The sequence below is a fragment of the Pinus tabuliformis genome, chromosome 4_1 (genome assembly GCF_031772625.1).
Source record: "Pinus tabuliformis cultivar Carrire ecotype Pingquan chromosome 4_1, CPIR1, whole genome shotgun sequence".
Lineage (NCBI taxonomy): Eukaryota > Viridiplantae > Streptophyta > Pinopsida > Pinales > Pinaceae > Pinus > Pinus tabuliformis.
The window spans coordinates 715,178,783-715,203,819 of NC_142303.1; the positions used below are offsets into that span (position 1 = coordinate 715,178,783).

At 37.6% G+C, this 25,037-nt stretch overlaps 2 protein-coding genes across 2 annotated transcripts; both read right to left on the reverse strand.

Annotated features, from left to right (window-relative positions):
- Positions 1 to 19,144: 19,144 nt before the first annotated feature.
- LOC149178133 (uncharacterized) lies at positions 19,145 to 20,101 on the reverse strand. Its single transcript, XM_089421998.1, has one exon. The coding sequence runs from the start codon at positions 20,099 to 20,101 to the stop codon at positions 19,145 to 19,147; it is 957 nt and encodes a 318-aa protein (XP_089278124.1).
- A 3,842-nt stretch (positions 20,102 to 23,943) lies between these two features.
- On the reverse strand, positions 23,944 to 24,678 carry LOC149178134 (uncharacterized). Its single transcript, XM_089421999.1, has one exon. It carries the CDS (start codon positions 24,676 to 24,678, stop codon positions 23,944 to 23,946), a length of 735 nt encoding a protein of 244 aa, XP_089278125.1.
- Positions 24,679 to 25,037: the final 359 nt, after the last annotated feature.

Consider the following 25,037-nt stretch of genomic DNA (forward strand, 5'->3'; position numbering starts at 1 on the left):
AAATAACTATTATGGGTAGCCATATAGTGTTATTGTTATTCCAATTGTATACCCTACTACTAAAAGCTCATTGCTTTATGCAAATTCTAACACTGTTTACCAATTTTGTGAACAATTTGAACATAGTTGCTCTTTTGTTGATAGAAATAAAAATGAATATTCAATAACTATTTTTTTATTGTCAGAAATTTGTTTCGTCTTTGATGTTTATTTTAATCATAACTATGGTAATTACAATTTGAACCTGGATAAAATTCTTGTTATACGAATGACATATTTTAGTTTGTTATAACACATATAACAGAGTCCATTTTTACTTTGAATATTGTCACATAGCTTTGACCAATCTTTGCAATTTGATTTGTCTCTTATCTTTAGACTATAGAAAATAAACATTAACAAATTGCTTTCACAAACAACATGAATTGACATATAATGTATGAAATCATTCAGTATTCCATATAATGAAATCTTTGCTTTCAACCCCCTGCCCCCTGTCCCGCTGTTGTTTTTACAAAGAACTTGCAACCACCTTAATCCTGTCATAATTGAGCAGATCATATATGAAATGACATTTAACTATTGATTTTAATGGTATGAAATAACATTTAACTATTATAGATTTTAATGGTATTCATTAAGCTATGATCGTCATCAATTTTGCAATTTTGCTAGTACTGATGGTAGATATGTTTCACAAGATTTAGAAATAGATATCAGGATAATATTTTATTAATATCCTAGTTCACATTCTATTTTGATTAACTAGAGCTCTCCTATCAATAAATACAAGTTTTTCTTGCCATTTATTCAATGAATTAATGCATACTCAAGACATTCACTATGTAAATTTGTTTTGCTATTTGCCAATTCTAGATTAGATAATCGCACATTTGGCGATTGTACTCGTATTCTTCAATATTAAATGAACTTAGTTCTTCAGATAAATAATAATAATTTCATTTTGTAATTTTTTTTAACAAAGTAGAAATACACTTCCAATTGTAGAATTACAACTTATCATATTCTCTTCTTTGCAGGTTTTCCGATGTCCTCCAATATGAGTGCAATGAGAATAAGATATGCATAGTCCCAACAACAGAAATTTAATACATCCATAACATGTCCATGTTCAAGTTTTGCAGTAAACCATTCAGTCAAATGAATAAATAATAATAATTTCATTATGAAAAGGTTACAATGAGAGCTTTGCAGAATGAAGCTCTCGTATAAAAAAACATTAGTATCAAAATCAAGTTGCAAAAGGTATCTATTCCAAATGGTTTAGACATTAACAATTCTGAACCTGAACATTGCAGCTATAATTAAATTGTAACTAAGGCATGTTTATCAAAGTTTGAAATTGCGGCGTATGCAAAGCTCTTTATGTTTATGCACATGCATTTGTTCTTTTCTACGTATGCTTTCTCCGGAGTACCAATTCCACACAACTTTCTTCGCATATCTCTTTTCATAGTTGCGAAATATGTCCATAAAAAAATAAAAAATGAAAACCACAAATGCATACGTGCATAACTACAAAACAAATTCATAATACGCAAAAAGCTCCCGAGCTTTCATTGTACTAACCTCCACACTTTGCATGGTATAATAATAATAGAATAACCACTGGTTTTGTATACGCACAACCACCTTCGCACGACTTTTTTCAGGAAGCTAACACCAAATAGTATCTGCAACTGACAACTCAAAAAAAAATATTTGACCATCCATATCCACATTTCATCCTCAATTTATCACAGTGTAATAAAAATTAGTCTCGAATTATTTATTTGACAAATATTCTAGAAAATAGGTTCAATGTGCGATGCAAGGAACATGTTATCACTCCAAAATTTCTCTAGAGTTGTTGGGAAAGAAATAATAGAGGTAACCACAAACCTACTTTGGATATTAGGATCTAACCTTCCTAATACTCGGAGAGGGCTCTCTCTTTATGATTTAACTTTGTTTTAGTTATTTGATTTTAGGCTAGTTATGATTGTAATTGGGGTTTTGATTTTGATTTGGTGGTGGGATCACTTAATTATATGGATAGAGAGATGTACTTTACCATTGGGCTATGGGGTCAAATGTCAAGCAAACTGGACTGGATCAAGTTCTAAAAATAGTGTCTACAGGGCAAGGTAGCTGAGTAATTTCAGATCTTAAGGCTGGATGGTGAAGTTGTTCTCAATCGGATCCAAGGAGCAATTAAGGGTTCCTTAAACCGGATTATGAAGGAAGTGAAAGAGGTCAATCGGGATGGGAGAGCAATTAAGGATTCTCAGATCCAGATATCAGAAGAAAACATTAAAATGATTAATTGTTCAAGACAAAGTGTACTTAAACAAATTCTAAAATAAATTTCCAGTTAATTCATTCAATTTAGATAACATGTAAGTTTGTGAAATACATAAGAGAATAACAATTTGATAAAAGAAAATACTTCACTGAAGTAGCTCAACACATGAATCCTTTAATTCAATCTCTTTATTACTCAGTCCAGTCTGCTGACTTGAAAAATTGTTACAATGAACCTTCAGGTTACATATCAATACAACTCTACAAATGTCTAGCAATCCATGCTCAATACTTCGAATTATGAAGTATTTATACAAAAATAGTTTACAAAATATCCCAAACTGTCTTGGGAATTAATCTAGGAAAAAGAAATATCTTCATGCAAGAAGATAGAGACAGATGTTTAACTGTTGTATGTTGTCCCTGTTTATTTGGTTGTGCTGTCTTTATGCTTTGATCTTTTGCTATTTATTCTCTGCCTTGCTGTTGGTCTTCATGCTGATTGTTCTTTTTACTTTGCCCTTTTAACTGATACTCTTTACCCTGATACTCTTTCATCTGGCTGGCCTGTTACTTTTCTTTTACTGTGTTTTTTCACTTTTACTGTGCATTTTTACAGTAAGTCATTTAACTTCTCCCAAATATCTGCATCTGGTAATTTGATATTTACCATTTTCCTGTAAATTTCATCTGCTTCTGTGTACTTAGCAAAGGTGGGCCTGTTCACAAAAAGGTGTTTTACCTCATGCTGGAGGTAAAATAGGTTCTCAAATGTCTGATATAGAACCTTTCCAGTAGGCATCCCCTTCATAGAAGAATTATTTTCCTGATCCCTTGCCACCTCTTTGATTCTCCTATTGTAGTCTTCCTGTGGCATCAATTTGTCATTTATCACCAAGGGATTTGGCAGACCTTTCTGCCTCAAAACATCAAACTTTACCATGAACCTGTCTATAGCCAACTGCATGGTTTGGCATTTGTCCTCAAGGTTCATCATTAAATTCCTCTTGGTGAGCACCTTTTTCACTTCTAGTATTGTGCCAGTCCTGTCAGGTATGTTCAACTCCTGCAACTCATATTTGTTTTTAGAGTTAAGGAAATGGATTATTCTAGTGGCTTCTTCTGGCATGTCTCCAAGTTCAGCCTTAACTCTTTGTATTTCTTTTGTAGATTCTTTGACTAAGTCATTTTGCTTAAAGATGACCTATATAGATGGCCAAATATCATTGATAGAGCCAATGATATTGCCCCATAGTTGTTCTTTGGCTTGGCTAAGTGGCTCCTTCAATTTTAGTTCTTTCTCTAAGTTCTTTATCCTCTCATTCATCCTGGTTGACTTCTGAACCTCATCTTTGTGCATAGTCTGAGCTATTTTCTTCTCATCCTCTAGACTCCTTAACTGTTCTTTGAGTTTATTTATTTTATAGGTCTAAATGGACATGTCCTCCATTGCTTTGACTAATTTGTTTGCCTCATCACCTGGCTGAGCTGCTGTTGTTGTTGAACCTATTGCTGATGTAGATGCTGTTGCAGCTGGAAGTGCTGTAGCGAGTGGAGCTATAGAAGCCAATGAAGCTACCAATGTGGATGGTACTACTGTAGTGACTGTTGGAATGGCAGTGGTAGTGGCAACCTCAAGGCTGGCCTGTTTCAGTTGTATTAAGTTGTCCAACTCCTTATCCATTTCTTTCAATTGGTCATTAAGTTGTAAAAAAGGTCCATCATTTCCTCCTGCTGAGTTTGGCTGTCAAGGACCTCCTTGGTCTGTGGATGTTCTGAGTGAGGCAACTTCAATTATTTTTTGAGAGCAACAATATCCTCATTTTTGTTCTTTATCAATTTCTCGGAAGCCTTGACATCATTGGGATCATGTCCAAGCTCAATCACCAAGTCTTCTAGTGACTTGATTCTGTTTTCCTTGGCCTGTGAGGAGGCCTTTTCTAGTTTGTACTGTGCAGTGATATTATCCAATGAATCTTGAAGTTTGTGCACAACCATAGCTTTATTTGTCATGGTGGAATAGATCATCTCACCAACCTGTTTGTGAAACTCAATTTGGTCAATGGGGTGAACATCCCTGGCCAAAACTTCAAAATCTGTTTTCTTATAGTCTGCTGATGATCCTGGCTACTGGACTGTAGGTTGCATGAAAGTCATTTGCATATTCCCAGTCTTAATGTCGAAGACTAACATTAACCTTTATTTGATTGGTAGCTGTTTGCTTGAAGTACTGGGCATAAGTCTCAACCTTCAATGTCTCATTCCCCAACTTAATTTCCTTGTACCTATCTTTAATGTCTTTCTCTCTATCCATAAGCCCGGTGGATGAAGAGACCTCAATGCTGAGTTGTTTCTCAATAAGTTGGGTGTTTGAGGTAGAAGGCTAGTGTGTTTCTTCTGAAGTTGCTGGGCCTTTATTCCTCCCAACCATTGCTTCAATGTCAGTGATTTCCACTATGTCAATGGTGTTTTCTTGCTTAGTTACAGGATTAAGCTTGGGCCTCTTCTTGTAATTGATCTCAAATTGTTCATCTGTGGTTTCCATGGCTGAACTAGAACCTTCTTCCCTGGTTCTTTTCACATTCCTGTCTTCATTTGCTAGAGTTTGTAGGATGGGAGTAATATTCATTTGTTCTCCTAAGGTTGGAACCTGCAGAAAGGAACTAGTATCAATATGCTTTTCCACATCTATCAATGTATTTTCCACATCTACTATAGTACTGTCCATGTCTATCAAAGTGTTTTCCAACCATTTAGACTGGTTGGCAAATCTCTCAATGTCTGGCCTAGGATGATGTATGAAAGGACCCAATTTGACTTTGAGCCTTAGCTTATTTATGACTCCATGAGGGTCATACTGCCACATAAAACTATTCTTGAAATTCATCTGCTGTAAAACATTATCTGCCTCTGGTCTAGCTTCCCTATTATTACAAATAAAGGGGCCCAATTGGTTTTTCACTTTGAATTGGGTCTTCTTCCTAGCTGATAGGAAATTGACTTCATCAAAGTTTATAATCTATGTAAAGTATTCTAATGCAAATATCCTCATGGGCAGGTATTTGGGCAGTTTGTAGGGAGCTAGTTGGCATCCATATATCCTTATCTCTATGTGGTCCTGGTATAAATACCAGTCTCCCACTTTACTGTTCTTTTCCAACTGTAAAACCCTTTTAATTTCCTAACTGAGCCTGGGTTGATAGCTACTGGTTAGCATGTTTATAACAGGATGCACAAATGAATCAATGAAGTCTTTATAATAAAAAATAGTAGAGTATTTGTGGATCAATGGTGTCCAATAGATGACTGATCTTGTACTGCCTTTGGTGTCTAACTTCTGAATGTTGACTAGAAATATGTTTGACTGGTAATACAGGAACATGTGAAACAAAATTGAAGAGTATTTGAAGACTCTCTCATTTAGTAGTATGATAAATTGCTCATGGATTTTGTCTGCTATAAACTAAGCATAGTTATAAATTGTAGTAGGAGGCTTGCCTGGGCAAAAGATGGAAAGAAAAGAAAGAACAACCTCATCCACATGTTCATCAGAGGTGTACCCTAAAATGCAGGAGAGCATGGTTATAATTTGTCTGCCTCTCTCAGAAAAAATGGTGGCAACATAAGGAGGACTATCAGTAGGAGTATGAGACTCCTCTATGATGAAAGTTTGAAAAATCTGGGCCATCTTGGGCAGGTCTAACTTGGTATAGAGGTCAAGCAAGCCTTCAATTGAAAGTGGGGTCTCATTTTGGCTTGGCTAGATTTGTAGCATTTGATTAATGGATTCTGCAGTGATGGTGAATAAAACTTGCTTGTCAGGGGTGACTATGGCTCTTTGACTGGGAATATAGTAAGCTTGGTAGAAGTGGATGATTTCTGGGAATGGGTGTACTTCTAGGAACAAGTACTTGGGCAAATTGGACTCCCATAGGTGAATGTCATCATTCTGGTTTAAAAACTTGTCTTTACTCCAATAGTGGAGTTTCAGTATGTAGGCAAGGGAAGCCATGTCTTTAATTTGAAAGTATCTATCGGCTAATGCAAGGTGGTCAATATCCAGGTGAGGGGTTTGCAGGGGTCTTACATCCAGAGAAGTTTGGGAAGCCATAATTGGGTTTAATGAATTGAATTATGCTTTCAATGGTTTCAGGAGTGAGGTTTAGAGGCTCTGGAACAGTGGGAGGGTAATTACAGTCTGTAAAAAAGGGTTTGGGATGTACAGTAGGTTTCTCTTCAATTCAAGAAGGTTTTTTAGTTAATTTAATTAATTAACCATTCAATAATTACTGTGCGTTTTTCAAATTCACAGGGCCGTTCTGGTTTTTCCAAGAATACCTGGAAATTGGTGATTTGGTGTGCAGACGGGGTTCTGTGGTAGCTGCAGAAGGTACTGAGGCTTCAACTATCAATTGGCTGCTTCAATTGGGTATCCACAGCATCTTCAGGTGGCAAAAGGTGGCTGAATTGGTTGCTTAGAGGTTTAGGGTGTCACAATTGGCTAAGCAGAAGTTTGAGTGAAAAGAATGAAATGGGGCATTTTTGGCCTTTTAACCGATAACAGTTACATTTTGGCGCGAGTATTATTGAATGAATAGTGGGAAGTTTTGCCTTTAGGCAGGGAGGTGGTTTTGTGCGACATCGCACCACTTTTGGATGGCGGGCGGTATTTTTCACGAGCACGCGATATAACCTGGTGCTGCCATGTAGCAGAATAGTGCCCAGCCAAAACTGCGAATCTCGCGTGCTCTCGGGTTGTTAACGGTCGGACGATGAATCTGTGCAATATGGCTGTGCACCGTTGGATCTGGGGGTGGGAGATCGAAGGGATATCGTGCAATTGAGTTGCACGGATGAAGTCGGGAAAGTGTTTGGCGAGGCTCGAGGTTTAATTACAAAGAATTGTAATTAATTAATAAATAATGTCGGGATTTAATATAAGCAGCGGGCTAATAAAGGTGGGACCATGGGTTATGTGGCGAGGGTTTTTTAACTGCACCAAGGGTTGGTGGGTTAAAAAAGGGTATCGGGGAAATATAAAGTGGGGGATGTTAATTACATAATGCGGGGGCATAGTAAATAAAAACTTAGGATAAAGGGTTTTTGTGGGTTTTTAAGGGGAAAAGGAAATTAATAATGGGGGAAAGTGATATTTGTAATGGGGAATGGGTTTCACACTAGGGAAAGGGGTTTTGGAAGGGGGAATGATTTTTGAAGGGTAATAGCTAGGGAAATGTGTGAAACCAAGGGGTAAAGGTCAAAATGAGGGGGAAGGGTATTTATAAGTAATGAAGGGATAATGGGGGAAATTAGCAAATAAGTATGTGGGGGTGTAGTGAAATGAGGGGAAATTAGTAAACAAACTTGGTGAATATCCTTTCTTTTTCTCAACTCCTCCTACACATGAAACATAAGATTAAGCATGATAAATGTGCTTTTGACTTAGCAACTTTGTGCACTTTGCAAAACTTCTTCTACCTACCCTTTATTTACCCTAACATTTTTTCTTCATTTCAATGGGTGCATTTGAGCTTGCTGACCCTTTATTTCCTTTTCTTTTGATAAGCAAACTATCTAATTCTAACCTTATAACTTCCAATGGCTCAGATTAAACTGATGAGCTCATTATTATTCTCTACCTAACTAATGATCTGCCAAGATTAAACAATTTGGCTAGATCTTTATTCTCTATCTATCAACATGAAATTTAAAGCATGAATGAGTCAAGATTAAACTATTTGACCATCATGGATTGTGGCATTTTGGACAAGCTGCACACAATCTTATTTTGCAAAGTAAAGTAAAAAGGTAGTGGCATTTGAATTTGCACACTTTCATGATCTATTTTTATCTCTTTTGGGGTTCATATTTTTCACTTTTTTGATCTTTCTTTCTTTCTTTTTGTCCTTTGATTATTCTTTTAGGACATACCCTCTTTACATTTTTTAATTTTTAATATGGAAAACATTTTGCAGAAAGCAAAAGTATGTACAATATTACAAGACTAACCATAGCCAATTCAAAATTATGAATCCTATTATTATAGGACCCTAACAGAACGAAAGCAGGTCCATTTGCATAAGCACCATTTGATCTCCACCCTAATCTTTAATAGATTAACTATACTTTCTCCCTATGTTCTCTGTCTATGACTAAATTTTCTCACTAGTGAAGTATAGATATGAGCTACTCGCTAGTACACCGACAACACCAACACTGGCTATAGCAATAAGGGGCACACTGACACCAACACTAATAACACTTCCAATCGAAAATCATAGTTTTTTTCTCTAATCGAGGACAACTCAATTGAATTCTAAATATCGGTCTTTTAAAAGCAATATATATACTTCAATTCATCACATAGATTTCGAAAAGAGTATTTTATAATATCGATAGATACAACCTTATTGATATCTTTGCATATAGTTGTGATAATGTCATTATGTGTGGATTTACCGAATGTGTGTTAATATTAGTACTTGGGATTGATTAATTTTTGCATGTTAAGTGTGAATACCAAGTTTCTGCATCGGGAATGCAAATAATTCTTTCAACAATTTGTACATCACTTGCTATCTTTATGATGATTACGAGATACAATATGTCATAAACACAAATATTAAATTTTGCTAAAAACCACTACAATACACAACACTGAGATTGATAAATGAGATTTGATATTGTATACAAATTACAGAGTGAAAAAGAAAATGATTTTCTAGAATGTAGAGAAATCATTATTGTGCAGTTCCATAGATTTGAACATTGCTAGTTATAATATTAAACTATATTTCAATGATTAAATAAACCAGAAAAGCTATTTGACAATAGTCAAATCCTTCAAGAAAATAATAAATGGTAATGTTAAGTTTGCTTATGTTATTTGGAAATTATATGTTAGTATCAACTATGTTGAAGAGAAATTGAATAGAATTGTGTGAAGTACAAAAGTTCGAACAATGAAAGCTTGAGAGCTTCTTCAACTAGTTGTGTGTTGTTTTTTTCACTTAAGAGCATAAAAGAATTCACTTTATTAAAGTTAACATGCCCATACTCCATGAGCCCTTGTGTAGAGATTTCCGTGTGCAAAGAGAAAGCTTCCTCCACACAAGGAAGCTCTACACAATTGAAATAACATATAAGATATTTAAGTTGCCTATTGTTGGTTGTCTACGATCTTGGGTCTAGGATAGAATCTTAGAATCTCTGACGCTACCAAACCAAGAATCACAACGATACTACTTTGTACAGTGGAAAATAAATAACAGTAAATCTACTAGTGCACAAAATATGGACAAAATTTAACACAATTTTGTAAAATAACCCAACTTCATTATATTAAACAACAGTCTGGGGCTTCCGTACTAGGGATAATGACCCTCAAGTAAACACTAATACAATAATACAAAACTGGGGCTTGGTGTCAATCCATCGACAACCAATTTACCCTAAAAAATATACTCTAATCATTTGGCTGATGTAGTTGACTCTCTCAGCTCCCCTTGGTCGTACCATGTACCTACCCGGTCCTTCAGCTCCTAATTTGCAGCTCCTGCCTCTATCAATGCTCCAAGTCCATTTGACCACTGAACCTCGGTTATCAATTTGCTCACTAGTTGATAATTCGTCCATCAACACATCGAGACTCTTGTCAAGTTGTTCACAACTCCACTTGTTCACAACTCTTTATCTGCCCACTGCTGCTCCTCATCTACTCAAGGACTCCAACCCACTATGGTCTTCCTATGCTGCTCCAATCAAGACCAACATAGGGCATGGAGGGATGCCACTATCATTGTAAGATGTCCATATCCCACAATGAACACGGGCTAGGAGGACTGCCCATCATCTGTTGTAGAAGTCCTTCTCCATATGCAAGTCTAGGGATGCACAAACTGTTCCTGGTTGATCATACCCATGAGCTCAACAACTTCCACTCTAGCAACTACTTTTGTCCATCAAAGTGCTGCACACCAGGCTCCAACTTGGACACTGTCACGCTGTCCTCCAACATACCAAAAATGCCCAATCCACTATCCACACTTGGTCCACTCTCACACTTCCCCTCCAACAGACCACGAGTGACCAATCCTTGTTGTAGAATCTGCTCCTGGTTAGGGCATCCAACCACCTAGGAAACCCTTCCTCTTGGCTGCTAACAAAATTCCAAATTGTCCTCTCCTAGGACATCATCCACTAGCATCAATTCAACCTTAACACATCAATACAATACATACCTAGCCCTTCTTAGCTTCTTCCTAAGCCTGGTACAGTTTGATACATGCTCAACCCTCACTCGTGCTACCTGCACTCATGTTCCTACACTCGCATTGCCTTTACTTGCACGTTCCTGCACTCACACATTCCTACACTCGCGTTCATGCACTCGCACGCTCCTGCACTCACGCAATCATACACTCTCGTTCCTGCACTCGTGCGTTCTTGCACTTTCGCATTCCTGCAATCGCGCTAACTTTCTTGATGTGTAGACTATGAAAGATGCTTCTGGGATGTGTGTAAATGCCTCACACTTGATCTATATTTATACACAATACAAGGGCTCCATCAAGTCACATGTGTGGGCTTGACAACTTGTCACAAGGTCTCTAAACACCTAATCGACCTTGACCAAACCCACACATTAACTTCAAAAAGTAATATCTCCACATAGACAACTTAGATTTTGATCATTTTCGATGTCTATGGTTTGTCTTGGCATCCTCTATCATCTTCGTCCATCTAAAGTTAAGTTTTCTCCATGGTTTCCCCCCCCAACATTGATGGGTGCAAAACCCCAAGCTTGGGTTTCAAGCCCACAAGGCCATTTGTCAAACTCCTTCCTCCAAACCCTCGATGCTCAAGGCTTGGAGTACGTCCCAAGCTACAAAAATCAACACCCATTCATATTTAAGATATTTCTATTTTATTTTTCCATAAAAGTGTGTTTAAAATTAAAATTAAAATTATTTATGTTTAGGCACTTTCGGAGAAACGAACACAAAAATGATATATATCCTAAGGTTCTAGCTAAGAAAACGAACCACCACACTCCCAACAGTAGCGCCGATAAGATGAAATTAAACACAATATCCTATAATGTCAACAATAAATCGAAATTTTTAGTAATACAACAAAAATAATATTACGAAAACAAGAATATAATTTTAGCTGTAACGAGTATCAAACCCTGGTCATTCTAATTATTAATTATAACGGACTTAGCATTTGATTTTATTTATTTATTTATTTTTATTTTTAAGTCGGTGTATTTATTATTACTTAGCAAAATAATTGCATAGCCTCTTTGATGTCTTGGAAACATATTTTTTTAATATTTTTATTTTAATTATAGTTTCTAAATAAACGGTTGCATTTCAAATTTACAAATATTTATTGAATTTAAACGACTTATTTTTAACATTCAAATATCGTATTTCAATAGTTATATTTTGAATGAACTGTTTTTTCAATTAGTGAACTTTTATAGATTTAGCGTTAATTAGATATCTGGAAATGGTTCTGCATATTTGACAACAAATCCATGTGCGAGAACACTTTGACTGTGCCCAAAGCTTTGTCCAGTATTGATCAAAATAATAAATATACCCCTCTTTTTGAATTGTTATTTTGTAATGTATTTCGCAAACATTGCTTCCTCCTCACAACATCTAGGACCCACATCAATTAATAATAGTTTCAAATGTCAATGAATGATCACTGTGCGAAGGAAGTTGTATGCCAATGTTTAGTGACATGATTTGGTGTCAATAAAACAATTAATTAAGGGCCTTCATTACAAGATTAAATGTAAATCTTTTTGACATTTTCCGGCTGATCAAATTTGCATTGTGTATGTACACGATATTTCTATATCGTTGTATTGAATTCCTATATAATAATGTACATGATCACAATGAACTCGTATTTATTTTATTTCCCACATCCTTGCTATTTAGTACACATATATTGACAACATTAAGGAAATAACCATTACCAAAGTAAGAAATGAAATAATTTTCGAGATTTATTTTACTAGCTACCGTTAATGTTCTCTTCAAAATTTTCAATTTTTATTTGTTGAAAGTGTTAAATGTGTCGATAAATCTATAAATCAGATCTGAATCCATAATGAATAAGAACAAATGGTGGCAAGGACCACTGACATTGCACTATTAAATCATGATTAATAGCTTTAGTAAACGAAAACCTTTGTTAGAAATCATGAGAAAATGTATACACAACTAGCTGGAACGTGTTATGGCAATTAACTTTGTACCGTGATCTTGAAAATAATGTATGAAAGTGTTTGTAAATCAACTTCCCTTCAATGTTTTTTGTATTACAATATCAAAATAAAACAAACCGTCAATGATTTAATGGTGGGGGCCAACTCAGTAACTAAATCAATTCGTGATAGAAATAGCTAAACACGTCTACACATAATATTTATTTACGATTGTTTATAGTTATTGTTGACAATTTCAAAGCTAATTGTCATGAGATTTTTTATTACTGCATATATGTACTTAGTCGTTTCGAAAACTTGTACGACTATCAGATCATGCAAAAATTTCAACCCAAGATTGTGAATCCAAGAAATAATTGACAGAATTTAGGGAATTTAAGCTTGAAAATGCATCGGAAAACCTTTCAAAACGTAGTACAAATAGACAACAACCTTATATTGTATCTCAAATTTATGTTTGTATGACACATATTTCAATGATATTAAATTAAGGGAAAAATGCATAGTAAGTGGACAAGATGGTTTTGCAATATCGATACTTATTTCCATTACTTCCCGTAAATGTTGGCTTTGATATTTTAAATTGTTATTTATTAAGAGTGTCATATGTGGTAGTTTCCACGCGAAGAATAACAATAGCTAGTAATTGGGACTAGAGCAACAAATTGTGAATTTACGCGACATTGGAAACAAATATAAGTAGCAGATAAACAAACCAAGTTATTTGCACTTATACAATCAACCAAGTGGTATTTGAATCTGCCAACAGAAAAGAAGAGAAACATAAACATTTGCACTAGCGAATACTTTCCTCAGCTCACATCTAAGCGGATTCAACGTTATTCAACAATTCATTTTCTCAATTGCTCAGGTTCTTTCACAAATTTCTCTACAATGTATTTATTTTTATGCACAATTGTTTAGGGATTTGTATTTTCTCATTTCGCACTTTATGAACACATGTTCACTCTAGCAAAAGTTTCAACACATGTAGTAGTCATTGCATCTTATCAAAACTATCACATGCAACACACATTACATTTTATCAATTCACTATTGCTTTCTCTTTTGCCTCTAGCATTTGCATTTTATTTGCCCTAATAACCTAAATTGCATTCGAACAAAGAACTAATGCATTTTTTTCATGTCATAATGTGCAAGCAAATTGTACCTCTAAATCTTTGTCCAATTCAAAATATGTTTACACAACACATAGTTTATTAAATTTGTAGATAATCAAGTATCAAATATTGACAATGGATGCCCAAAGAGTAGTTAAACCAAGATAGAAACAAAAATCCTTGAATCCTTCACAACAATCTTCACCTTCCACACCAGTTACTGGTGCAATGTCATCGACGACTCTAGGAAAGAGAAAAAATAATTGTTATATAAAACTATTTATTGGTGACTCAACAATTTGTCGAGATGAATAAAATATTTTTCGTAATTTCTTTCTAGACCAAATACATATAGTTCAAACAACCAAGTCCAAAAGTGTTTAAACATAAAAAGCATTCAACATGCTATAAATGTGGAAAGTGGTAGGAATGAACCACCTAACTGGGTTGCTACTCATTTAGCAGAGAAACAAAAGACAATGGAGCAAACTGCAGAAGAGGAAATTGTTTTTGATGAAAGTCCTATCACATTGCAAAATGAAAAATATGACAAGGCCAACAAAAAATTGAGAGTTGAAAAGGTAAAAGTTGAAAATAAAAGTATTATTGGTCAAGAACACGTGGATATTGATCTGTCTATCGTTGACATGATGGGGCTCATGGTATTGCATCAATCTATCAATGATACAATTATTCAAAATGTTACCAACGTGCTTGTAGAAAATCACATGTTGAAAAGGAAATTAAAAGAACTGTAAGATAATGCAAATCCAGTTCCTCTGTTAATGATTCCATTGGCAGTATAATCACCTTCATTGTCAAGTTTTGCTACTAAAACACCACAAACATTTAACAAGGCCGTGAATCTGCTTAATGTGGTGAATACATATATCCTCGACAACATATGCCAAATACTACAAATTATTGATGATGCATCACAAGCAGTTTTCAATTTGTTGCTTTTGCAAGAGAAAATGGCGATATTTATGGACTTGGATAACAGTATCTTGCTAAAGACAAGAAATTTGTTAATAATGAATCAAATACTTTTGAGCAGAGGCTAGAACTACTCTCTGATTTCAAAAAGCAAAATCAACGACTACCAGATACTGAACGAGAGAAGCAATTAGAAGTTGGATGGGCGGAGAGGATCACTACACTTGAGAGTATCAATTTTTCCTGTAGTGACCTATGCAAAATGAGAGATGATTCATATCTCAAGGAAATGGATATTATAAAAGGCTTAGACGATGCACACATGCTATTGGAATCAAATTTAATTTCAGACGACATGTTACAAACTGAATTGGAGCAGAAAAAATAGAAAATGATAGCGGAGTTTGATAACATCACTGATTTTACTGCAGAGAACATTGACACATGGCTAATTACTTTTTCCAAGGTCAATAAGCAGAACGTTGAGTCAGTTGTCGAGTTGGAGGAAGAAACTAGGGAAGTTGAAAAATAGATTTTCATTAAAAACATGAAAATGGAAATTATAGTTGCCTTTGAGAAGGACTACATTGAAAAAACGTTGGACGTGTTTCTTCAACGAGTCATGGACTCGTAACACATCTCACAGAAGCATAATCACGGGAAACAATTTTGCATAGTCTGATTATTTTCAAATTGTTCAACATTCAATTTTTCTATTAGCCAATATAAGAGAATTTATCTTTGTTATTTATGCTATGCTAATCTTTGCGGATTGTTATATACAAATTGTTTTTTTGGTGGTGCATATGTCGTTCAAGGAAGGAGAACCTCAATTTCCGCTACAACAAATGCATTTAGTTTACAATTTTCTTTGCACAATTCCGATTTTGTTCAATAATTTTGTATTTTAAGTCTATGTTTTGAATATGATATAGTACAAATATGAGATATGGCCACATTCATTTACATTTTATTCTGACTAGAATTCTTATTGAATCGGATCCTGTGTCAATGTTATGATATTTTTTTCTATAAATTTCCAAAAATATGATTTCGACTTTTCTATTACATTCAGTGTTATGTTGTTGCTTTAAACGAAATTGAACATTTGACAATGGTTTGGCATCTTTTTTTTTTTTTTTTGTAGGCTAAGGTGGTGCTCATTCTATTACTTCGATCAAAAAGACATTACAACAGTTCAGAAAACAGTAAATGCCTGCCCTCTAGGGGAAACCAGGTCATAATGCCATCTGTAATACTTGATGGCAGCCCAAAAAAAATAAGTCCAAAGTCTAATGGAGTTTGCTAAATAAACGATGCAATCCTGCATCTTGCTACGACTATTACAAAAGCTACTGTCATGATGGGTATGCATTCTCCTATTTTTGACATAAACAGAGCAAAAACTACAAAAATTATAACTAGTTCCAAACATATCTCGAATTAGACATGATCCTTTGCAGGTTGCTGCAGCGCCTCTTCCACTTGATCCGTCTGGTCTCTGATAAGCATGTTCTGGATAACTTGCAGGTTCTCCTCCATCCTCATCATAGCTTCCTCTTGTTTCAGCATGGCCACTCTCAGAAAACTTAGCTCCAAGCGGATGTCAGGGCTTCCTTTGGATAAGTTCACCATCTCCTTCGCCACCTGAAGCAGCGCTTTGGCCAGGATTCCCTTCATCACCCAGTAGAGATGAAGGGACTGTTTGTAAAGAGACATTCGGCCTCTGGTTTGACCCGGGTCGTGCAACAGGAAAGTCCAGTCTTCAACTTCCTCATCAGACTGGTCTTGAATGGCTTCATCCTCAAGCTTCTGCATAACCTTACGAACCGCTTGGTTTGAATAACGAAGGAAGGCCTGTTCGGCTTTGCGCATCCGGTCCGTCACCGTCTCCTTCATCTTCCTGCTTCTTCCCGAGCCCCGCTTAGAAGTTTCCCCCGCCTCCTTACCCTGGCCCTTACAACCGCGGGCTCTCTTACTGGCCCTATCCTCCCCTTTGTCATCACCCTGCCCGCGTTGCCTCAGCCCATACCTTCTAAACGTCATTTCCTCGGCGCCCGCTGGTTTCGCATACTCCGGCTCCGTTTCTTCCTCAACCAGGTGTTCATGCTGACGACCATTTTCCATCATCCTATCCGGGATAATGTCTTCATCCGAATTGTCCTGAACCTCCCAAACAGAGGAGGAAGGCTCCTCCAGCATGAGATTCTTGCCCTTTCTGTCACTGGTATCCTTCCCAGACAATGGTTTGGCATCTTAGACATATATATCTTAATAATATGATACTGGCACTATGTCTTTAGATTTGCACAAATTTCATTCTGTGGAATAATTAATTAATTATGTTTCTGACACACCCTTTTTGCCTATAGCGAAATAACTCTCAGTATTATAATTCTGATTATGTTGAGTTGTGTTTACTAATTTTTTTCTATTTAGTTCCTTGTACAAAGCTCTCATTGTATAAATATTACAACGAAAATTTTCGTTGCGCAAAGCAATTTTTTTCTGCACATTGAAATCTCTTCACAAAGGAATATCGTATGGCCACAGTCACTAAAATTTTATTCTAAATACAATTCTTACTGAATCTGATTCTGTATCAATGTTAAGATAATGTTTTCTATAAATTTCCAAAAATATGATTTCAAATTTTCTATTATATTCAATGTTGTGTTGTTGCTTTAAATGAAATCGAACATTTGACAATGGTTTTGCATCTTAGACAAATATCTCTTAATAATAGAATACTAACACAATGTCTCATACATGCAGAGATTTCATTCCGAGAAATAATTAATTAATTATGTTTCCGATGCATTCCTGCCTATAGCAAAATAACTCTCGGTATTACAGTTTTGATCATGTTGATCTTGGTTTGTTATTTCTGACGTGTTATTTAGTTCCTTGTACAAAGATCTCATTGTGTAGAGGTTACAACAAAAAGTTTCGCTGTGCACAACAAGTTTCTTCCGCACAGTGAAATCTCTCCACAAGGAATATTGTACTTAAAAACTATAAACCCAAAAATCATAGATATACATTAAATTAAATTAGTTTTGATATTGTTAAGAAAATTTGTTTTTAATGCTTACGTCTTGAACCTAAACAGACTTTGAACTATTTAGTATTTACAAATTGAACTACAAAACTATTTTCCATTCAAAACTATTTGACTATATTGATTTTACGATAACACTTTTTTATTTGTATTCAAACACATGCTTTGAAACTTTGTTTTATATCTCATACTGTGTAATTGATTAAAATAAGAATTAACATTTAATAATAGTTTTAGAACTAAGACATAGATCTCTTAAGACTATAATTACTAACTGCAATTCATGTGAGTTAAGATTTAATTATGCCATTACAAATTTTAATCAATTAATGAGAATTGTTTGCTAATTTTGTGTTATTTGATATTCCTTGGTTCCTTGTACATAGTTGTCATTGTCCAAAGGTTACAATGAAAAGCTTCATTGTGCAAAACAAGATTTTTTTGGAAAGTAAAATCTCTGCACAAGGAATGCCTTACTTAAAAAACTATAAATATAAAAATCATAGATACAAATTAAATTAAATCAACTTTATAAAAAAATCAAATTTATTTAATGATGAATTATATTCACAACTGTATGCAAATTGACTACCGAAATATACATTATTTATTATTAATTGGTACTTGTGTTTACGTTTTGACATTCTAGAGATATGGTATATTTTATATAATATGAGCAAAATTTCATAATGAAGAAATTTTTGCGGTATGGTGTATTAATTTTGAACTTTTTTGCGCTTGGCCTCCACACCCAATGTCAATGCGAAAGTGACTATTGGTTTCCACTATGCAGAAAGCTTCACGCAAAGAGAATCAATTAAATAGTGTTGGTATGCATTATTTACAATTAAAGTATCATGAATAATATAAGCACACACAATGTTATTTCGAATAGAAAATATGGTGTTAGGCCCCTATACTTCTAGTGTAACCCCTTATTGTTTTTTTTTTAGACTTTAACGGGTATAGATGTTATTGAGCGGCAAAACAGCTGCCGCGTACTGAAATTACATCAAATAGGGAATTCGTTCCACAGATTTCGAGCCTCATCAGATCTGAGAGCCTGGTTAATTTTACTATGCTGAAATGGGATTTGAGATTGGATCAGTCCTAGAAATTTCCACTGCCCAAACGACGACGCTTCTGTTCCTCTGCTCGGAGTCCAACTGATGTTTGCCCAGCTGATGGCTTGTCGATCCAGAAAGACCTAGAACCAAATCTTCGAGTCAGCTCGATCCTCTCTGCTGTTTTGCGGTCAATCCTTTACCGCCGCTGGCTACCATTCTTTGAGCCCCAACGTCCAGTTGGATAGCAATTTTTATGTATCTGATTTTAATGCCTTTCTCAGAGACAGAATGCTCTCCTCGTCTTCTTTGTCGAATCCCGCCACTGCTGAGGATGCTTCTGAGTAGGATAGTTTAGTTGGATCCTTAAGCACGCTTCTTTGGAGGCAGAGTCCCTTCCATTCGGAGATTAAGGGATGATGCATATCGATTCATCTGAGTTAACTAGCAGTGATCTTCTGCAACGGATAGAGCCCAGATTGGCTTCCAGGTCAGCTTGACTGTTCAGATGTCTCAGAATATGAAAAAAGGATATTTTCCGGAATTGGGGCAGAGTTAACTTGATTTTCTTGAATATGGAGGCTAATTGAATCTGCGAAGGAGTTGAATTGAGGTTCAATGCTTGGATAATCAGCCTGGAGTCTCCAAAGACCGACAAAGTCAGCAGTTTCCTTTTGATAGCCAGCTTGAGCCCTTGCCACAGAGCCAGAGCTTCAGCTCTGTTATTAGATTCGATGCCCAGCCCCCAGTGGAACCGAATTTCAGTTGAACCATCCGGATTCAGAATAACCCCACCCCCACCTGCAGCTCCGGGGTTGCCTTTAGAGGCCCCGTCGAAGAAAAGACAATGTTCCCCCAAAGCAGATCGCCATTTGATAAACTCCTGTTCTTCCAGGCGAATTTCCCAGTTAGCTTGATGGATAGTTGGAGGTATGGTTTTGGGATCATAGTTTGGAACAAGTTCTTTGAGCCAAATCTCTTCCGCACTGTCCAGAGCTGCTTCATTCTTTAAACCATGTTTGGTGTCCAATGTCTCTCCCAGTAAAGCTTGGATTTTAATAATGATTTTGCTAGGATTGCATTTTTCATCCCTGAACAGCCTATTGTTCCTCTCCAACCACAGCTTCCAGCAGGTAAATTTAGGAATCCATATCCAGGCTGTTTTGAGGAGGCATTTTTTTGTAAGATTGAACGGGGACAATTTGGCCCAATTGTGAAGCAGGAAAGGAATGTTACCAGGAAGCTCCACAGCCCCTGATCTCAGGACCCCCCTCCAGACCTCACGGGCAAAGGGGCAAAGTAACATCAGGTGGTTAGCCGACTCTTCCTCTGACAAACACAAAGGGCATCTGGATGGCCCTTCCATTCCACGTTTTCTCAAATTATCTCTGGTGAGAATGCTGTTATGGGCTAACGTCCAACAGAAAAAGTCGATTTTGGGGAGCGAAGGAAAGGCCCAAATAAATCTCCATTGAGTAGGATCAGGGGGGACATTAGTAGTAGCTATTATACTTTTGTATCCTTCAGAAACTGTGTAGCTGCCAGAGGTGGAGCCCCACCCTCTTTTGTCTTTAACTGTTGCTTTGATTGGAGATTTTCCTTGAAGTTTATCTAAGAGAAGCGAAGCTTCAATCTGCAGCCTTTGGGGAATCTCTCCCAAGTACCAGCTATCCCACCGTTGTCCATTATCATTTGTCCAATTTGAAATGTCCCACAGGGTGTTCAGGTTATTGGATTGTAGCCAGTTTTTAATGTTTGTCAGTCCTTCAACCTGATTCAGAGGCTATTCACCGAGGATTAGATCTTCCCATATTTTGATTTTTTTCCCATTACCTGGTATCCAGTAAAGGTTGTGACTGAAATGTTCCATAGCAGTGAGACAGGGTTTGAAAATCGGAGAACCTTTAATGATTTTTGGAGGCTGGTCCAAACACCTCAGCTGTTGTCCTTTGAAGTATTTCTTCCACAGCACTCTCTTACTCCAGCTCGGCTTTCCATCAACAATATTCCAAAGAATTTTGGTGCCCAGGGAGAGATTCTGGGCACCCAGATCTCTTAATTGAAGACCTCCTTCCAGTATTGGTTTTTTAATAGTGTCCCACTTAACTAAATGGAGTCTTTTTTCATTATTTTTCCCCCCTTCCCATAGGAATCTTCTCAGCAGACTGTCCATTTTACTGATGAAGGTTTTGGGAGCCAGCATTATGGAGTGTTGATAAAGGGGCATGCTTGTGAGAACGGATTTCATCAGGACAACCTTCCCTGCATTGTTCAGCCAAGTGGCTCCCCAAGCTTGAATTCTTAATTTTAGTTTGTCAAGCAGGGGCATCCAATGAGCAACTTTGGGAGTGGATTTGAAGATTGGTATGCCTAGGTATTTTAGAAACTCCAAGGTCTGAATTCCTTTCATCTCTAAGAGCCTGGCAATATCAGCCAGTTCCTTGACCGAGCTGTTCCAGCCATAGATAGTGCTTTTTCGGTAGTTTATCTTGCTGCCTGAGACCTCCTTGTAGATGTCCAGCTCCTTCTTAAAGGATCTTGCAGAGTTTTTGCTCGCTCCTTCAAGCAACAGAGTATCATCGGAAAATTGGGCATGGTTAATGTCTTTAACATTGGAAGCCATTCTGAGTCCTGGCAGAGTCTAGATTTGTTGACAGCTATCAAGTTGGAAACTAAGCACAGAGGCTTGAATAGCGTAGAGGAGTGGGGACAGCGGGCAACCTTGTCTTAAGCCCCTTGATGCGTTGAAGAACTTTGTTGAGCGGCCATTAACCAGCGGCGCAATCCATGGGGAGCCGATGCAGGCTTTTACCCAATTTATGAAGGAGATAGAGAAGCCCAATTTCTTCATTACAGCATAGAGGAAATCATGTTTCACCCTGTCAAAGGCATTTGCTAGATCAAGCTTTATCACCATGCCTTTCTCTTTTCGATAGCAACTTGAATGAACTGCTTCTTGCACCAGCACAATATTGTCCAAAATCTTTCTCCCCCTGATGAAACCTCCTTGATTTTCCGGAATGATATTTGGCAAAACATTCTTGAGACGATTGGCTATTGTTTCGGTGATTAGTTTATAGCTGGTGTTACACAGTGAAATGGGTCGATATCTGCCAAAATCAGCAGCTCCTTTTTCTTTCAGGATCAGGGCCAAGAAGGCCGAGTTGGTGCTGCCTCCGATCTTGGAACAGGATTGAGATTTCCTGAGCATTCTCAACAGATCTTTATTGATAGTAGATCAACAAGTTTGAAAAAATCTGGCATTGGTCCCATCAGGCCCGGGAGCTTTATCTGGCTCCATGCCGTCCAAAGCCTTCTTGAGCTCATCCATGTTGATCGAAGCCGTCAGCATAGCGTTGACAGATTCATGAACACGATGAGGGATTAGGTCAAAGGGCTAGGCTTGGAAGTCTAAAGGAGGGTTTTCAGGAGCCGTATAAAGCTCTTTGAAGAATGTGTAAGCAGCACTTTTTATGCCTTCAAAATCTTTGACCACTGTATCTTGGGATTGAATTTCTGAAATAGATTTAAATTGCTTGCGTGCTTCGGCTTGCTTGTGGAAGAAGCTGGTATTCTTGTCGCCAACCTGCAGCCATGAGTTTCTAGATTTTTGTCTCCAGTACTCCTCTTCTTCCCTACTGTCTCTATGGAGAGTTTTTTGCAGCTCAACTTCTCTTTGAATCATATTTTGAGATATAATAGACTTCTCCATTGCAGATTGATGGGCAAAAAGGTTTTCTAAGGATTCTTTTCTCTTGGCAGTGGGTGTTTTCAGAGTTTTAGCCCACTCCTTGAGTCTTCTTTTAAGGCCCCTCAATTTTTCTTCCCACACATAGAAAGGAGATCCCAGGATCTGCCGATTCCAAGCTTCAGAAACCACTTCATGGAAACCATCTTGCTGAATCCACAAGGGACTGAATCTAAAAGGTATTGGACCAAGGTTTCCATCAAGGGATAGCTCGAGACTGATGGGTTTATGATCAGAAGTGCAATTTGGGAGGATTTTAGACGAGGCTGTTAGACCACATGAGAGGAAAGAGGATTGTACAAGGAATTTGTCCAGGTGAGCAGCTATGTGGTTGGGCCCTAATATTTTGTTGGTCCAGGTATATTTTCCAACAGAAGGCTTGATATCCTCAAGATCCCAATCTAACATTATGTCTTCCACCCATTCTCTAGCTGGATCCCTTACTGGGGAGCCCCCCTTTTTCTCATCAATGGTAAGAGTGACATTCAGATCACCTGCAATAATGATATTTCCTGGCTTGTGCAATAAAAGAAAGGACTGAAGCGAGTCCCAACAAAATTTTTTCTCAACTGGAAGGACCGGAGAATAAATATTAAACATACTTACTTGTTGCCCTGAATCTTTTTGGAGGAGCTGGATGAAAATCCAGTGAGAGCAGATTTCTTCTTGAATCAATTCATATTTTGAGCTGTCCCAGAAGGAGGCAAGCCCGCCATAGGCTCCCCTAGCGCTGACAGCTCTTTCGAGACCTTTGTGCCAGAATGTCTTACTAGTTTGGAGGAGCGGATTATCCTCCATCTTTGTCTCCTGGATGAGAATGATTTGAGGCGAATGTATCCTAACAATGTCTTTCAGGGCTTCTTCTTTCAGTCTGCTGCCTAACCCTCTGCAGTTCCAGGAGACGTATTTCATTATTTACTACCTTGGGAGGTGGTGGCTCCTTTTGGAGCCCTGCTCTGCTTGTGCTCGGATCTGGTGTTCATCATTCCTTTTAGAGTTTTCTGGGAGCCTTGGAGGACATCCAGATAAGTTTTCTCCTCTCTCTGTTTCTTCTTGGATTTTCGTCCCCTAGTCGATTTGATAGGAGTGATTTGTGATCCATCTGATTCGGTGTCTCTCTCTTCTGACTCTTCCCCTGAATCAAAGGCTGGACTGATGTGCTCCTCATTACCTTCGGTTCCCCTTTGTTCAGCATCTGCTAGGGGATCCGGAGAGTTTTCTTCGGTTTCTTTCAGTTTATTCGAGTGGTCTTCAGTTTCTTCCTGATTCTCTGTTACATTCACCTTTTCAACTGAAGGGGGGCCTTCTTTTGTGATTGATTTATTCTGAGAATTGGCCTGGGGGTTCCCCATTGTCCCAGATTTTGTCTGTTCAGTAGCCTTTGAGACTACCTTGCCCTTTTTTATCTCTTTCCATCCTTCTTCTTCCACCTTGTCCCTTGATGGGGCTTTAGGGCAGTTTCATTGGAAATGACCATGCTCATGACAGATTCTGCACTTGAAGGGCAGTTGCTCGTAGTCCAGTTTCTGGTAGTGATGCCATTCTCCAACTGTGAGTTTAATGGCTTCCGGTAGACCAGCTTCCAAGTCAACTTCCACGCAGATTCTTGCGCAGGTGTATTGGCCTCTATTGTCAGCTTTGTCAATGAATCGACCCAGCCCGTTTCCAATCTTTTGAAGAGATTGGTAGCTCCAGCAGTGGATCGGCAGGTTGGGGAGCCGGACCCAAACAGGGACCTCCTTTGGAACATCGACTGAAGGATCGAAATCAGGGGTCCATTTGTTCAGGAAAAGGCCTTGATTTCCCATGAAATACGGACCATTTCTGAACACCAGGTCACGGTCTTCCTTGGTAGTGAATTCGAAGATGAAAAATCCTCGGCCGACAGCATAGCAGATCACGCTGTTCGTCAGCAGAGGCCTCCAATTTCGTTGAACCCATTCATTTGTCGATTTTGTTGATGGCCAGCGACCCATAAATTGCCCGACCAATCCTCTGTCCGCCAATGCAAGAGCTATTTTGATTGGTTGTTCTTCAGGCAGCGCGATCTCTGGTATTTCTTCAAGCTTTTTGATAAACGTTGGGACTTCAGGATTTGGCCGTTTTTTCCCTTTCTGGGTCAGGAGATTTCTGAATGCGGTTTCAGCAGAGAATGGAGGGGGGGGAGAGGCCTCTCCGCCCCCTGGAGCACCCATGTCGGCGGCTCAACCCGCTGCGTTTCTTGACCTAATCGCAGTAAACGCACGCGCAGCTCAGTCGTTTCCCCTCTCTATTTCCCATACAAATATTAACCCCTTATTGTTATTAGTACAACCCACTTATTATATTGATGTACCCATGCAGTGCCCATATTGTTACTAATGTGCCCCATAGAGGCCCACTATTGTTATTATTGTGCCCTTACATTATTATTGTTATGTCGGCTCTGATTATGTTATGACCCCTTAGACTCCTATATATAGAAAGGAGGTCTTTTCATTTGTATCATCCAAGAATTGTTCATATATATATATGTAAAGGAGGTTGCCCCCTCGAAGAGGCTGAATTCTAAGGC